At 38.2% G+C, this 18,032-nt stretch overlaps 1 protein-coding gene across 1 annotated transcript in view; it reads right to left on the reverse strand.

Moving 5' to 3' along the window:
- UTP20 (UTP20 small subunit processome component) overlaps positions 1 to 18,032 on the reverse strand; it is a gene marked incomplete in the record, with an annotated part of 2,478,305 nt that overhangs the window by 2,387,841 nt on the left and 72,432 nt on the right. The window contains 1 exon segment of the mRNA XM_044087776.1: positions 2,344 to 2,424. Within this exon segment, the coding sequence (XP_043943711.1) occupies positions 2,344 to 2,424 (81 nt within the window).

The raw sequence follows: 18,032 nt of genomic DNA on the forward strand, positions 1-18,032 counted from the left end.
ACAAGCAATAAAATTAACAAGTTAATAAAAGGGAGAAGGCCATCGCTTACTGTGACACTTTAAGGTATGAACAGTAAAGTGTGATTACATTTTTCATACACTAATGCCAGAGAATGCTCTTTACTGCAAGAAACAGCAGCATTAGATTTAATGCAAGTTATTAGTATTGTGTGGGGGAGGTGGCAATGCTTCCTGCAAAAAAAAAAAAAAAAAATGCTTTAAAGGTGTTAAAGCAACTTTCAATTTTCACTGCTACAACAAAGGTAACTTTACACTCTCCATATCAAATATAGTAATCATATTACAAAGCTTTAAACAAAATGTGCAGAATATACCACAATTAAGCTGGGATATTACGTTCCTTGTCTCTTTTTCCTCTCCTCATCTATTCCCTTATAGACAGAATACAGGGCTACAAATATCCAAGAGTTCAAGTCAGCAGCCCTCCAGCTTTTCTAACTTTCTTCCACTAAAACATTTTGCAGAATATTCCACTGATACAGTTGGTGGCTCTGTGTAGATGCAGCACACTGAGAAGTGAAGAAGCCTGGGCACAGCACTGTAGATACTCAATATGCTGGTCAGATGCACGTATTTGCAGCAGGGTATTTAAATTGGAAGGGGCCACAATTAGAATACAGAAGGCTATCTAGAATCCGAATACAGAGAAGATATCAAAATGATGTCCATGTATTATGATGTCCTGACCTGTCTGCATGTGGTGGAAAAGAACTGAAAGGAGCTACAGTGAATATAAAAAGCATACACACCCCTGTTAAAATGCCAGGTTTTTGTGATAAAAAGAAGTGAGATCACAATAAATCATTTCAAAACTTTTCCCACCTTTAATGTGACCTACAACCTGAACAATTCAATTGAAAAACAAACAAATCTGTTAGGGGAAAAATATAAAAAAATGAAAAAAAATAAAAAAATGTGCAATAAGCTGGTTGCGTAAGTGTGCACATCCTTAAACTAATACTTTGCTGAAGTACCTTTTGAGTTAATTACAGCATTCAGTCTTCTTGGATACACACCTGCCATCAATTAAGAGAGACTCTGGTTAACCCCAAATAAAGTTTAGCTGCCTTAATTGGATTTTCCTGACATTTACTCAGTTGTCTGCTACAGCAAAAGTCATGGTTCACCGAGAGCTTACAAACATCAAAGGGATCTTACTGTTGATCAGTCAGAAGGGTACAAAAAAAATTCCACAGTATTGGATATACCATGGAACAGTGAAGACAAGTCATAAAAAAGTGGAGAAAATATGGGACAACAATGACGTTAAAACAAAAGGAGCGAGAAACTGAGCGATATCCAAGGAATAAGATAAAATAAAATACAGTTTTAGACATTACAAAGAACTGGACATCCCTCCAAAATTGATAAGACAGAAACTGGTCAGGAAGGCTGCCAAGAGACCTACAGCAACACTGAAGGAGCTGCAGAAAGTTCTGCCAAGTACTGGTTGTGTACTACATGTGACAACAATCTTCCATATGTCTGGACTGTGAGGTAGGGTTACAAGATGGAAGCCTTTTCTTTCACAAAAAACATTCAGGCCCAGCTAAAATTTGGTAAAACAACACATCAAGTCTCCCAAAAGCATGTGGGAAAATGTGTTATGGTCTGATGAGACCAAGGTTGAACTTTTGGCCACAATTCCAAATGGTACGTATGGCACAAAACAATACTTTGCATAACCAAAAGAACACCATCCTTACGGTGAAGCATGGTTGTGGCAGTGTCATGCTTTGGGGTTGCTTTTCTTCAGCTAGAACAGGGGCTTTAGTCAAGGTGGGGGGAAAGCATCACACCCTAATCGGCAACACAATTAATGACACTGCGCAATTTTTTTTCCCTTTCCAGTACAACCATTAAGCTGTTGTAAAAATACAAAACAGCTACTAGCAAAAATATGATCTTGGTTAAAAACTGTATGAAATAATGTGGTATTAGGCACAAAGGAATCATGTCTGGAAAAGCAACAAACTTTTATAAAAATGTATACAACAATATTTGCTTCTGGGAGACGTTTACATTTCAATATATGAGAAACACATTTCTGTAGCAATTGAGAAAAAGCCAGTTTGTGCAGAGAAATGAGATGTTAGAATTTATTTTTCATAAGTTTTGAAATACCACCCCATAAAAAGTATATTACATGTAGCATTTAAATGGAAAAAAAGACATAAAAAGCTAATTTCAGTGTTTCATGACAGGCAATTCTACAACTCTGCCAAAAGGCTAACCATCAATATCGTAATTTTACAACACACAGCAGAAATACAGCAATTTTTTCAAGAGTCCGGTGAAAAATAAGGGTAAACTGCAACTCACCTCTGAGTAGCTTCCTGTCCTGTCAATTCGATGAATTATATCAATATTCACATTGGCGAGTCGTTCAGAAAAAGTGAGAAACTGTAAAACAAAATTTAAATATATTTGTCAATTTGTCAGCTTGACAATGAACCACCTTTTACATAAACAGTCTACTGCTGGTGTCCTTTCAAACCATTTGAGTAAGAGGACCATTAAGCTTAAACATACAGTACTGAATAAAATCCATTTACAGAAAAAAAAATCTAAATTCAGACAGAGCTTTTGTTTTACTTTTCTCGGAGGTCAGTATCAAAAGGGATGGAACACAGTATCACACCTGCCACCGCTTCCTTCCACCTCTTTCCTTTATTTAAAATGTTATGAGATACAGGCCAAAGTGCATCACACAGTAGAAGTAACTTCTCAGTGACAACAGCACATATTCTTCTATCATTCACATTTGCACGAGCACACATTACAGTACTGCTAATAAGTGAGGAGTACAGTTACTTAAGCAATAATCCATGAGTGCTGTGGATAAATCCGGCTATACCCAAACCCACAAGTGGGTTATTGCTATTATACAATGACATTATTAAGAAAGAAACTGCTTACCTTTCTTACATAATGTATTTGTATAACAGCACGGCAGTGTTCCTCCTCCTCCTCCTTCTCCTTCCCCATTTATCTATGTACTACACATGCATATGGGACTTGCATCCCCATGCTTGCACAGTACATCAGTACAGTGCAGAAAAAGCAACAAAGAAAACAGACTCTCCATTGCTGCTTTTTAGACAGTCAAGATTTTATGAAGGACAATACAGAAATAGAAGGAATAATCAGATATGTTTCTGTTTGACATGTACCGGATTTTTTTTCTGTTTTGAACTGCCCCTCAGCATATTCCAACAGCGAGTCCAGCCACTCAGTGGTTCTTCAGTGGCTGGACTTTATTCTCCTGGTGTAAGCTTGATTTACAACTGGCATCTAACTGGGCTGTCCAATCAGCGTGCTTGTTTTTGAATACAAATGAGCTGTTATTGTATAACATTGAATACAAATGAGCTGTTATTGTATAACAGATATTATACAATGACCCCCCCCCCATTAATATTTTAAAATGTGCAAGCTGATTGGCCAGCGCGCCCGTTGTAAATCTCACAATATACCAACGGAAAAAGGTCCGGTCGCCCGGACTTTTTTCTGCTAGTATAAAGTGTCCAAAACCTTTTTTTTCTTTTTTTTTTTAAATAAACAGAAGAAAAAAGAAAAAATGGAGACTTTCTTTTCTCCGTTGCTTCCGTTTCAAAGCACTGATGTACTGGGAAAGCGTAGGAATGCAAGTTCCATACGCATGCACAATACATAAACACAAAGAAGCAGTATACCACCATCAGCGGAAGAACAGTACTACACCATTATACAAAGACATTATTTAAGAAAAGTAAGTATTTTTTTCTTAAATAATGTCATTGTATAATAGCAATAACAGACTCCGTGGATGGTTTGCCCTCATGATTAAAACACGCCAACCATGGGTAAATCTTCAATATACCACACCACGTTTGTCAGTTATTGCTTAAATATTCACAATGCAAGTTAGTGTAATGCCAAACAAGCAAGCATTCCTGCCACATACGTCTCGAAAATTATCTTAGATGACATTGATACAGATTATTCAAGGTGGCATTAAACACAATTATGTGATGTGAGTTAACATTAATGAAACAGTTAACAGTAACGTCTTTCACAGCTTTTTTTTTTTTTTTTTTTTTTTTCATAAACTTAATACAAAATTCAGTGTTTTTGGGTTGACTAATACATTCTGGTTGAAAGGGGAAGCAGTTTTCCCATTCCTACAAATAAGACAACTGGACAGAAGGGTCTTGCTTAGCCAAAACTGCCCTCCAAGCACCAGGTCTGAATTAATACCTACAGAAATAAAGGTACACAAAGAAATCAGCAGAATCTTAAATCAATCTTCTAAAATGATTAGACCTGTGGGGGAAAGTCCAAAGCAGAAATTTCTGCGCCAAGGCTGCACACTTGCTTTTCAAGCGATTTTAAGCTTAATATACAATCTTAGGAGTACTTCAAATAGCTTCTGAATAAAGAAAACCCTACAATAAAAGCTACACGGTCACTTGCACAACCCATACTGAAACAGGAAGGAGAACACAGCCGAAAAGTAGTGCAAAGTGCACGAAGAAAGATGAAGTTAGGGAAACCAGCAGACTCTGATGTAGCCAGTACAGATATGTTGAAGATGTTGGAAGCTATATGGAAAAAAATATTCCTGAGGGTATTCATTCTGGTATGTAGAGAGAGAGCAGAATCCAAGGTAACTGGAGAATAAGAATTCCCTAGTGCCAGTGTACAAGAACGCAGGGGATACTCAAAACTGCAGGCAGTAGAGAAGTATCAAAGTCCTGTCACACTGCATAAAAGTGCTGGAGAGTGAGAGTAGTAGAAAGTAAGAAGAGGGCAAACAGTTCAAACTCAGATCAGGATGTAACACACAATCAATTATAAGTAAAAATTGGAAATATAATGAATAAATATTTTGCATCAATTACTTCTACTCATGGCAAAAATCAAGTAAAATTTTATATTTTGTTAGAGGATGCATGTCCTTCAATTTCAACTGACATAGTAAGGAAAACACAATTAAATTAACAGGACTACATGTACAGGTCCTAACATTGTACTCCTATTGAAATATTTAATGTAAATCTTCATCTTGGTCCTATTTTGATAAACAAAATTAATAAATTGCTGTATCATGTTACAGTACACAATTCATGGAAGCAATCCATACACCACCTAATAAATACAAAAGATGGAAAAGAAATTGCAAAGAACTAGAGGCCAATCAACTCAATCTCCACTCTTGACAAACGTTTTGAGAGGTGCCTAACGAACCTCAATAAATAAAAATAGTCCTATGGAACTTCTTGACATTAACCCTTCATGGCTTTGTTAGAGGGAGGTCTACTCTTACAAATCGAGTAGAGTTTTATAACCAAATTAGTACAGCAAATAACTGCGGTTTGTCAACTGGGGTATCTTTTAGATCTTGCTAAAGCCTTTCATACTTTATCCTTTACAGCAATATACAAAGCCATGTGCAATGCTAACGGAAATCCATATATAATTAAATGGATTACATCTAGGCTATAAGGATAATCTCAGGTTATGGTTTTACAAGGAAAAAATTTAAATACTTAGAAATTACTTCTGGAGTACCCCAGGATTCTGCGTTTGGACCTGTGCTACTTAGTGTTTTCAACTGAAGATCAAAGATGCTAGCTATGCTGATGATAGCAAGACAGGTTTTATTACTAGTGATAATGATCATCGCACAATTAATTCATATCTTAAAAAATATATATATTATGCCAATAACACAGGGCTACAGTTCAATCCAGACAAGTGCAATATTATGCATTTTCCAACTTCCTCTATAATAAAGCCAGCTTCATTTACATTAAACATACTTTGGTTAATGAATCATTATAAGTCTTTAGTTATAAATGAACTCAAACAAATTTTCATTCAGTATATATGTTTATACCATTACAAGCCTAGCTATGAAGCATGCGGATATTGCGGTTAAGAATTTAGTAATAAGTAACTTATCTATGTTGATATTATTATCTATAGATTCTATAATGTCTGCAATGGAATACAATACCTTATGTATGTATGTGTGTGTGTATGTATACATACACATGCATATAACCAGGAAAAAAAAACTAAATGCATTAGAATCAGTCTAAAGGAAATTCATGAGGAAATTCATGTACCTATTGAGTACGACATAAGGAATGCTGTACATATCTCAAGTTTATACTCAGTGAGTTACAGATATATTAGGGGAAAATTTATTTTTGTCTACAAGCTATTTCATGACAAATATCATCTACAAACTCTACTGGATATTGAAACATGTCAGAGCAAACCTGAACTGAAGTTTGCTGAGTTAAGATTTCACATTCCAAGATTTAACACAATCTAAAAACTTCCTTATAATCTCTCTGAGCTGTGGCTTTATGGAATAAACTGTCCATAAGGCAATCAGACAAAATACCAAAAAAATTCAAACTCACCTACCCAACAGTCTAGATCGAGTTATCTTATTATCCTCATTTATGTGAACCAATGCTCTTTAATAGTCATACATCCAGAACACTGTAAAGTAACTTACAAACTTACAATTGATGTGATGTTTGTAGTATGATACATCGGAGAAAAGGTTGGAGGTGAGTGGAGTCCAAATGGGCATTTCTAGATTTGGATAAAACATAAGACAAGATCCCAAGAAAGCTGATTTTTGTGTCCTGCTGTGGTTCAAAGTCCCAGAAACACTGGTAGAATTAGTGCAGGCTATGCACAGGGTACCAATGACAAATATGAACATTGTTCAGACACACAATGAGGCGTTCAGTGGGAGTGGGTGTGCAACAAGGCTCAGTTCTAAACCCACTGTTGTTTATACTGATAGACTACATTAGCAAAGAAGTCAGAACACATCAACAAATCTGACGTGCACAGATGACATCATATTACAAACAGATTCTGAACAGGAAATTCAGCAAATGATAAGAGACTGGAATGTAGAAATGACAGCACATGGAATGAAACAAAGCTGTCGCGGCAGCAAATAGAGGAAACCAGAAGAAGCTAAAAATTGAGAAAGAAAGAAAAATAATGGAACGGGTCAACAGCTTCAAGGATCTGGGAACAGTGTTTGAGGAGAAGGGAATTCTGAGAAGGTGAAAGGTAGACTTAGACATGCTGCAACCAAGTGGCACAATGTATCAGGAGTAATGTCTGGTAGGATAATTCTGCATGAGACAGAAACTTGGTCAAAGAAGGCAGGCCAGCTGTGTAAGCTTGAGATGATAGATATGAAGAGTCTGAAATGGATAGTGGGATACACACTACAGAACAGAAAAAATGAGGACAACACAGCAGACGCCAAAGCAGCCCTAGTTACCATGAAGATCAAGTAGAACACATTATTGTGGTTCAGTCACATGTGCAGTAGAGACAACAATTTGGTAAAGCCGATTTTGGACAGACAGGAAGCCAGCAAGAGTTGGCAAGGAATGATGGTGTGTGTGAAAAAAGTAAATATATTTAGGCAAGTGATACACAGAGAGGCCTTGTCCTAGTACTAGTTGCAGGAGGTGCTTTTTATCAGTATTTCCAATCACTTTCCTCCTTGTTATTTAAAGAGATGGACTAGCAAAACAGGAAAAGAATAAAGATGCTACAGAGTGCATTTCATATTACTGAAGAAATGTTTTAAATGAATTCATGAAATGTTCTTTTCTAGTAATTTCCTCATGTTAAACAGGTACTTATTCCAATAACAAACATGGAATCACCTCAGTTATTTTTAATAAGAAGGATCTGAATGCATCTGCCAGAGGATGCAAACTAAAGATAACACTGCATTAGCTCACATGCCATGACATTAGCTAGTGAGGGACACCTGTTAGGAGTATAGCAGTTTTAGTGCAAGACAAAGTTGCTCATCTATAAGGTACTGGTAAAATCCAAACCAATTTAGTTGACAGGGGCAAATAACACATTCCTCAGTGCTGACCAAATGCAAAATGTGCTGTTCTATTACAAGCCTGTTTAATTTACTTTTTCACAAATCAAAAGTTAGGCGTGCTGAATGCAGTAGGGATGAAAATAGTTAGCAACTACTAATCTGGCAGAAGGACTACAAATAAACAGTAGTTTACTTGCGAGATAATTTGTATGCCATTTGGTAACACTGAAAGTTAGACATAAATCTTGTGTAGCGAGTACAAACTATATATTGCTGACAGTGTGTAGTTTTATATAGAAAGACATACACACACCCTCATCCAGTTGGGATTATATGAATTCTGCTGTACTTCTGTACGATATTAGCAGTTCCACAGCTACAAATTAAACCAGTGACGTATACAGGGCAATCTGTCAAAACCAGTAAGCTATTTAAGGAGTAGCTGATGGGTACATTTTCTGAGACTCTCAGACCGTGGAAACAACAAGGCAATAGGGTTGTAACTGTCCCTCTCCAAAGAAGGATATCCCTTGTGGAAGGGTACAGTTAATGTATGCTTCTATGCTATATGTCTAGACCTTCTGATTAAAATAAATAATGAAAGGAAAGGAGATGGACTTAAGATCAACTTCCAGGAATTCAGGATGGAGTTTACCCAGGACAGGTGAATCTAGCTTAAGTTTTGTCAACTATTTTGAGAGGAAACAGTGCTGACAGAAACAATCTGGAGAAGTGCCATATCAGATATACAAAAGATGGTGGAGTCAGACCATTCTAATTTACTCATCCTTTATCAGACCCATCAACGTATTCTAATTTACTCATCCTTTATCAGACCCATCACCGTATTCTAATTTACTCATCCTTTATCAGACCCATCACCATATTCTAATTTACTCATCCTTTATCAGACCCATCACCATATTCTAATTTACTCATCCTTTATCAGATCCATCACCGTATTAGAATTTACTCATCCTTTATCAGACCCATCACCGAGTACAATGCCTCCTTCAGCATGTACCTGACGAGGCATATGCAACAGCTGGAAAGCCCACACAGGTTTCTCACCAACAAAATCCAACTCATTCCCTCCAGTAGAGCTCTTTTGAGTGTGTACCTTTAACTCCCAGTGGGCGTGGCTTCAGCATTTATAGAATGAAGTGATCACCTTATATTTTTAACAAATACCCATTGACAGAGGTGATATATCAATACACTTGTATTTGCCATCATGTATGCTTCAAGATAAAATGTTCTTATACCTTGTATGTAACATGGTTTTGGAATTATTAATGCAAATATGAACAGGCAATATTTGACGCCTAGAGGCGCAGTAGGAGGTAACTGCAGAAACACCTGCAGACGTCACTTGGCTGTAGTGAGTTAACACACTGTCCCATACAGACCACCTTACAGCACTGTCTCTACACTCTGTCTCCTACAGGTTGTTGAGAGACGATCTGTGCTTGACATATAAAGCATCCCTTACAGCCCGCCCTGATGGAGCTTTTGCAGATTCACAGAATGAGCAGTACCACAAACACTAGATCCAGGGATCTGAACTTTGCTTGTGACATAAACAGAACATGCTGACGAGACAGATATGTGACTTAAAGGATTCGCATGCTCTGAAACAGGCTCCCCATCAGTGTGAAGCAGATTCCATCCCTAACCCTACTCGAACACAATCTTGACTGGATTATTTAACATTGGATGGGTAATCATAAATTCATCCCTGGGATGGCCCCCATGTCTCTTACAAAAATAGGCCAACAGTAAATGTTCACTAACCAACACATCCCCTCATATAATTTTTTTAGCAACATCCTAACAAACATACCCCCCCCCCCCAATTAAGATGCACATGTTACCAAAGAATGCAATTAGGTTGGGTTGCGTGGCTAGGCTTATAAAGGCCCTGGTGGTCATTACCCTAGTATATACCTATGAAACTAACAGTAAGGTATAAACTATCAAATCACCAAGTCCACTGATACCCATGAAACTTAATTTAGTTCTTCCATCACAGCTTTGAGTTTAGGAGCAATTGTTAGTAAATTTACAGAACTGACAGGTCTCAATCAAAGAGGTGCCACTGTATTAAAATGTGCTGATAAAAATATGGTTAAAAAGCATGACACTGCCATGTCCAGAAGTAGCTCCACAAGAGGTGACAGACTAGCCAGAGTTAGGGCAGAATTAAAGAATTCAGAAGCAAAATGGCTCATTTCTTGACTGAAATACTGTGGGGTGGGGGTGTCTTATGAATCCTGTCATAAGTTCATACTAAACATTAAAGAGATGGTCATGAAAGTGAGACATGACCCTGCACATTGCAATGTTATGTGGGGCCAATGCTAGAGCCCAGATGGGGATACTCATACTTCAAGTATTAACATTTCTGAACTTTCCTATGATAGTTCAACCTCCATTTCATCCCGCAGTTCTAAACTGGATACCTTTTGGTACCCTAATATTTAAGGAAGTAAAAGTCATTCATAAACCTTTTTACTTTCCTCTAGCAAATGGGTTAGCTGTAACCCTCAAATGCAATTCATTTGACTTCTAGTTAAATGTCCTGGCAGACTCGGTAGACTCTCAGCATGCAAGGATTTACAAAAATCGCATTTAAAAGACTTTTTCTTCAGCTAACATGACCTTATTGAAAAAAATATGCATTTCAAACAGTATTAAATTCAAGCTACTGCACAACTGCCAATGAGAATAACAAAACAGTAGTGAATGAAATTAAAATACATATACAACACAACGCAATGAAATAGATGTACAATCCAAAAGTATATATATAGTAGTAAATAGGATATAATGGATTTAAGTATTTGAATGCCTATTCACCAGGCATTTTTACAAAATATGTTAAGAAACAAGGCAAGAAGAATATAAAACTAGTTAAACAAATTAAAATATTTTGTAAAGCAAAAACAAAATGTGTACACCCAAGAGGATTCAAATAAACTCAACCAGCCTCTTCCAAAATGTGTGGTACTTAAGGCCACCTTTAGCAAATTCCTTAAGTTCACTTAAATCAACTCATCCTGGAAATTATAGAAAGGAACAAAGCATGCATGATCAGGTAATATCTCGCTTGATAAGTGTGCATACAGTAATTTGATCAAGTGTTATTACAGGAAGTTAGAATTGGGGAGTCCACCACTACAGAGAGGCCAGTCACAAGTTGAGTCCCTCAGGAATTAGTCAAGGTCAGTGTTAGTGGTCCCTGGCTGACTAAATTTGCATATGATTGCAAATTAGAAGCTGCCATTGAATCTCACACTGACACAAATGTTCTCCAGGAGGGGCTGACAGACCAACAACTGGTGTCAGAGCCGTGGACTAAAAAAAAAATGCGAAGAAATGCATAATAGTATCTTTTGGGAAGTCATTCATCCCTGGTAACTATCATATTGACAACACACCCCTTTGAGTTGACCCAGTAGTCAGGGACTTAGGGACACACACAGATAGTAATCTAGCCTTTGATCATCACATATCTACAGTGGTGAGGAAATTATTCTAAGTTGCGCAACTTACAAACAAAGGTATGGCATCTAAGTCCAAGGAAATCATTGTTCCACTATATTCGGCATTCATCAGACCTATCATTGAGTACAATGCCCCCCCTCCCCATTTAGAGTGTACCTATCCAGAGGCATATCCAACAATTGGAATGTCCACAAACGTCCCTCACTAAAGGAATACAGGGCATAAATAATATGTCCTATGCAGACTGCCTGATGGCCCTATCCCTGTATTCTGTCTCCTACAGGTTTTTGAGGGGAGATCGATGCCTGGCATACAGGGCATTGTCAGACTCCACTCTGATGGACCTCCTGCATATCCAAAAAACAAACAGTACCAGAATTACCCATTCTAAAGACATAAACCTTGCCTGTGATATAAATAGGACCTGCTGGAGAGACCGGTATGTATCCCAGAGACTACTCCGTCTATGGAACAGGCTCCCCATCCATGTGAAGCAGAGTTACTCCCTAACCCATTCAAGTGCAACTTGGACAACTGAATGGAAAACCGGAAATTCATCCCTGGTTTGGCACCTATGTCTCTAATGGACAGAGGTAACCTATAAATGGTTCAGCTCCCAGGTCCATGCTTACACTTATCAAGGGTATCAGAATTTGTCCGAGATTTGGGATGCATGGCTAGGCTCGTTAGCCTAGTAAACACCTATGAACCTATTTGGTGTTTGGGGGGGGGGGGGGCTCAAGACCATATCAATCAGCCTTTCACTTATTTTTTTTTTTTGAATGATAGAGTAGAGAGGTCACTGCTAATTTCCGGTCAGTTATTTGTTATTGTGGCATCACTTGGATGCTTATTTTATATCTCGGCTAGGCAATTTTTCAAAATTGTACTCTAAAGATGAACTGTGGCTTGTTCCCCAGTGTATTATGTAGCCTGCAAGTCTTGACATTTCTAATAGTTCTTCTGCTGCCTGGGTTAAGGTAAAGAAATTAGTTTTAAACATGTTATGTTTTTACCTTTTCTATTTTCTGTTGATTATACAGCAGATCTGAGAAATATAACACTGCAACCTCTGCCTCTTGTAAATGTAAAAGGAAATGGCAGGAAGTGAATGCACAACGCTGTTTGAATATGTGATCTCTTACATCTCCTGTGCTAGTAAGTCATAAAATATAATTAGAGCTCAACTCAAAGAAATAGCAAACTAGAACTCTGAGAGAGACACAAAATGCAGACAGTTAAAACATGTATGTTGACGTCCTCTGTATTAGTGCTATCTACTGTCTCTGTGCTGGTGTAATTAAGCCCTTGCCCTTTACATGTGGCAGAAGTGGTTTTTAGTCATGTTTACTGTAGTAAACCAGAACCAGTAAAAAATAAGCTGAGAAAATGATTTGAGGCAAAATGAAATTATGCCATGGTCTCTAGGGAGGAGAAGTAAAGTATGATCTGAAATGGGGTCCATGTTTAACCAGCAAATGGTACGTTCCTCAAACAGCCATTCACCCCACACATACCATCAAAAGTCTGTTTCATCGAAAGGCCAAATGATCATAAAGACCACCAAAAGATTACAGTTTTCCAACATAAAAAAACAGAATGTAGTACAGACTTATTGGTATGGTAGGGGTAAGGAAATCTTCCCTTTCCCTACTGTAGTGCGATCTAGGAAATCTATCCTTTCCCTACTGATATGTGATCTCAGAGTTGGTATGTATAATCAGGGGGTGTGGGAGGTGCAGCCCCCCACGAGGAGGATCTGGCGTTAACAGAATCCTCTTCATGTGGGGGGCTCTGCCCCTCACCCCCCCTGTCAATTATATATACCAACTGCAAGATCTAACTACAGTGCGGAAAAGACAGATTTCCTTATCCCTACCATACCAGTAATTCCATACTATGTTTCATTTTGTTTATGTTGGCCAACTATTACCATTCTATGATATTATTTACAATCATTCGGCCTTTTGATGAAATGTACTTTCAATGGTATACGTACAATGAATGGTGGTTCGATGAAAATACCATTCGATGGTTAAACACAGACCCCTGAAATGTAACTAAATATCTGGACCTGTTCTTTGTTCTGAATCGTCTTTGCTTAGAAGATATCGAGAAGATTACTTTCCTGTAAGTTTGCAAACTGCAATTTCGGTCCATTATCTTTTGGAACTTATAACAGTAAGTAATTCAGTATTCTTGAAGTTAGAAATAGAGAGATGTCTGCATATAGGTTACGTACAGGTTTTCTTAAAATAGTCTACGTAAAAGTTAATTTATTATTCCATGTGCATGCTCTCATTCCTTTGCACGTTTAACCTGAAACTACATTGTTTTCCTATTGTTTAAGACACGTTTATTCACTTTTAAGATGGGAGATAGCTGGTCTTTATATACATTACTGCTCTTTGTTATCTGAGAGGAGGGTTATTTATGACTGGTTAACAAACTGGGCTTCCTTGTTACCACTCAAGATCTCTAGGGCCTACTACCAGCAAAACATTAAGGTGTATGATCTCATCTTTCATTTAATTCAGTGCAGCAGGTAACAGGAGTTTCCAAAATTATGGCATTGTATGTTAGTTTGTACCTGTGAGGAAAAGTCAAAAGCACTAATATATGGTATTTGTAAATATAATTAGGCAAGTGATCAATGTTAAAAGCACTTTTAAGCACTCCTCTCAACTTGTAGACACTGAAATGGGTACAAAGGCTCTTGAAATGCAAGTATAGCCAGCCAAAACTCAGAACTCCTCTAATTTGAAAATGTGAATCCCTAACAACACACTGCTCTTCTCACTTCAAAGTAGGACTATGGGATACTACTCAAAATCACAAGGTTAAATGGACTAAAACGTAAACATATTATCAAAATTGATACACTTTAATAAACTATATAGCAAAAATCTCAATCACACAATCATTTATTTTGTAAAAGGAAACTAACAACGTTGATCCTCTTTTTTTTTAAATTATTGGTGCCACTATTTTGGACATGTAGCCCTGTTTATTGTGTACTAAACAGCTTCGGAATTGTGTGTGCGGCAGGAGGGAGGAATTTAGAATACCGTGTGGAGTTGTAAAATAAGCCTGAAAATAGGAACATACCTCCAAAAATAGGTGAGTCATGTAAAGGGGTATACCATGCTTGAAAAGAGGTAAATATCTCCAAAACAGGAATAGTTGCAAGGTCTGCAAGTAAGTTAAAGTGAATCTACTTTTTAACTGAAAATTCGTCAAATAATGAGTTTAGACAGTATGGAGTGGAAGGATCTATGGCAACCAGCTATTATATCTGGTACACTTATGTATACTTTATCAAGCTTACAAATGTTTCTTTTTGACATTCTATTGCATACTTTCCTGATTTCAGTTGTGGCACTCTGTCTCCCTAACATCGGATAACAATTTTTCATGGTCACTGTGTTATAGTCATCTAATCAGAATGAATAGCTGCGATACTTAGGTATTCTGAGTTGTCAACACAGATTTCATCATAGCTGCTAGTGCATAAAGATGATGGGATTTGGAGATTAATTATATAACTGATATTCATAGTTGAATTTAGTACAAGATGAGAGTCAGTCAGTGACTATTTCATTGCTTGAATGTTATCTCTGAGTGGCTGTTCAAAGTTTTCCACTAATGGATAATGAGTATTATAAGCACACCACATTGTAAGTGGCTCTCGTCATCAATGCTGTAAAAGATGATTTTCATAAATGGAGAAAAATAGGCTGAGAAATTATCCTTGTTGTACATATTCATTGGCAGAGAATTATGCACAGCATTCTCTCTCTCCCACGAGATCCTACAAATTCTATCAGCAAAACATTTTAGGCCATTCCTGTACTCAGTGTAATGAGCGGAAGTTCACTATACCATCCACAAAGAAAACCTAGCATAAATCAAAATTCGGACTATGGCAGTAAAGCTTATCAACTATACCCAATGAGGCTTCTTTTTAAAAGGATACATCTCTGTCCCCTTTGAGATTTCATAACGAAACTTAAGGTAATAACAGTAAATTTCAGCCATAAAATACTCCAAGACTGCACTGTTAACATCAGAGCTTCCAGTGATGCAAATGTCTGGATTTGACCTCACAGCTTTAGCTACTTGATAACATAGCAATGTAGCCACAGCATGTTACAACTGAAACATTATATATCATTTTGGTGAAATAAATACGGCTTTACTTCTGATCTGATGACAACTCAGTTGAAAAATATTTGTGGCCATTAGTGTGTTTTGCACACTGAGACGTTGTTCAAAACAGCACTGCAAAAGTAAACCAAGTATAATGCAGTGAATACCTCTAAACATACTAGAAAACACAGATGTTTTACTTCAGATGTAAAGATAAATAAGTATGAAATAATTCTAGGCCAATTCTGTACTCTGTATTCTAAGCATAAGTATGACACAATAATAATGGAAATGAAGATGATGCAAATCAAACTGTAGCAGCAAATCCACATTTACCGAAACCTCAAGTACCCATCTATGAAAGGGTGTATTTCAGTCCCCTTTCAGAAATCATTGTGATGTCCCTCCTCTGGACCAGCAATTACAGTTATTTACTTACCATAACTTGGCATCTGTGTTACCTGTAGTCACCATTCATCACGTTAGGGTCTTGGATCAGATATCAGATCAGAGCCAGCATACACAAACAGCTCAGCTCAAGCTTCTTCCCTCCCATGATGCTCTGCTGCCCTCTAACCCCTCAGATCGAGTTTGCATAAGGAAAGAAGATGGACCAAAAACAATTAACAGCCATACAGGACCACCATAATCCAGCTAATCGCTCAGGAAGGGGGCTGGAGGGTGTGATCATGATGAATGGTGACTACAGATAACACAGATGTCAAGTTATGGTAAGTACATAACTATAAATCTGATATTATGTTAGTCACCATTCCTCACGTTAGGGTCAGAGTCTCCAGCTACCTAAATCCTGGGAGACCTCAAGGAAGGACATGCTGAAGAACCATGGAGCCAAAGGAAGCCCTTCCTCTAGAAACCAAGTCCAACTTATAGTGGGAGACGAACGTGCGAGGAGAAGACCACGTTGCTGCTGCATAAATGCCATCTAAGGGTTGACAATCTGCAAACGCAGTTGAGGTAGACACCGCCACTGTGGAATGAGCCTTTACTGATGAAGATAAGGGAACACCTTCTGAACAGTAAATGAAGGAAATACTTTGCAAAATCCAGCGGAAGACAGTGACTTTCAAAATTCCTCTGCCCTTTCTATTCAAAGAAAAGGCTACAAACAACTGGTCTGAACATCTAAATTCCTTAGTCCTATGCAGACAGAAACGAAGTTGACGAACATCCAAGGTATGCAGAATGTAGTCCCCTTTGTTGGCATAGTTAGGGAAAAATACTGGAAGATGCATACAGTGAATAAGATTACTTGTTGAAGCCACCTTGGGTATAAAGGATGGATCTGGTTTCAGAGGCACACTGTTCTTATGGAAAATTAAGTAGGGCGGCTTAATTGTAAGAGCTTGCAGCTCTGAGACTCTCTTCGCCAAAGTTACTGCCACCAAAAGAGCAGTCTTCCAGAAGAGGAATTTGATATCACAAAATGCCGCTGGTTCGAAGCGTGGTTTTGCCAATGCCTGCAGCACCAATGCCAAATCACATGGAGGAGATGGATGCTTCACAGGGGGTCGCAAAAAAAAAAAAAAAAAAAAAAAAAAAAAAAAAAAAAAAACACCTTTTAAAAAGGTCATGCAGAGACAGGAAGAAAAGGTAGAATCATCACCAAGACGAAAATCTGAAATTGCCGCCAACTGAACCCTGACTGTGAAGAAATTGGCCCTTCCTTAAAAAAGAAGGATCTCAGGAATAGAAGCTGAAAAGGGGTCCAGATTCTTATTCTTTGCCTAAACAGAAAATCTCTTCCATTTACTGATATAAACCTTCCTAGTGGAAGACCTCTGGGAAGCAAGTATAATATCCTTTACGGGTGAGGCTAGCCTGGACTTAGCCAAAATCACTGGAGGTGGACATACCACGCTGCCAGACGCAGGGTCTGAAAGTTTGGAAGCGGAAGCAGAGACAGACGAGATAAAAGATCTGGAATTGGATCGAGCACCCAGGGTGGGTGCCTCAAGTGAGACCACAGAAGGGGAACCACACCTGCCGAGGCCAGAAGGGGGGCAATGAGGATCAATTGTATCTTGAGGCATCTGGCTTTCTCAAGTACTCTGGGAATTAAAGGCATACAGGAGACCCGGAGGCCAATTGTGAGTGAGCGCATCCCTGTGGAGAATTCCCCCTCTGGAGGATGAATGCAAAGAAATTGCTGCATTTGTGGTCGAGAGGAGATACAAACAGGTCACAGCTCACAGCTCGGACATTCCCACCGACAGAAGATCTGCTGGACCACCACTGGATTCGGGGACCACTCGTGAGGGGTCAGAATAGCCCTGCTCAAATTGCCCACCAACACGCTGGATGATCCAGGAATGTGCATTGCAATGAGTAAGCGCCCCATGGACATCGCCCATTCCCAGACCCTCATGGCCTCATGACAAAGCTGATAAGACAGTGTGCCACCTTTTCTTGTTCATATACCAAACTACCGCCATGCTGTCCGATAGAACTGCAATCGTTC

This window comes from Protopterus annectens, chromosome 11.part0 (genome assembly GCF_019279795.1).
Source record: "Protopterus annectens isolate FY-2018-M chromosome 11.part0, PAN1.0, whole genome shotgun sequence".
NCBI classification, from domain to species: domain Eukaryota; kingdom Metazoa; phylum Chordata; order Ceratodontiformes; family Protopteridae; genus Protopterus; species Protopterus annectens.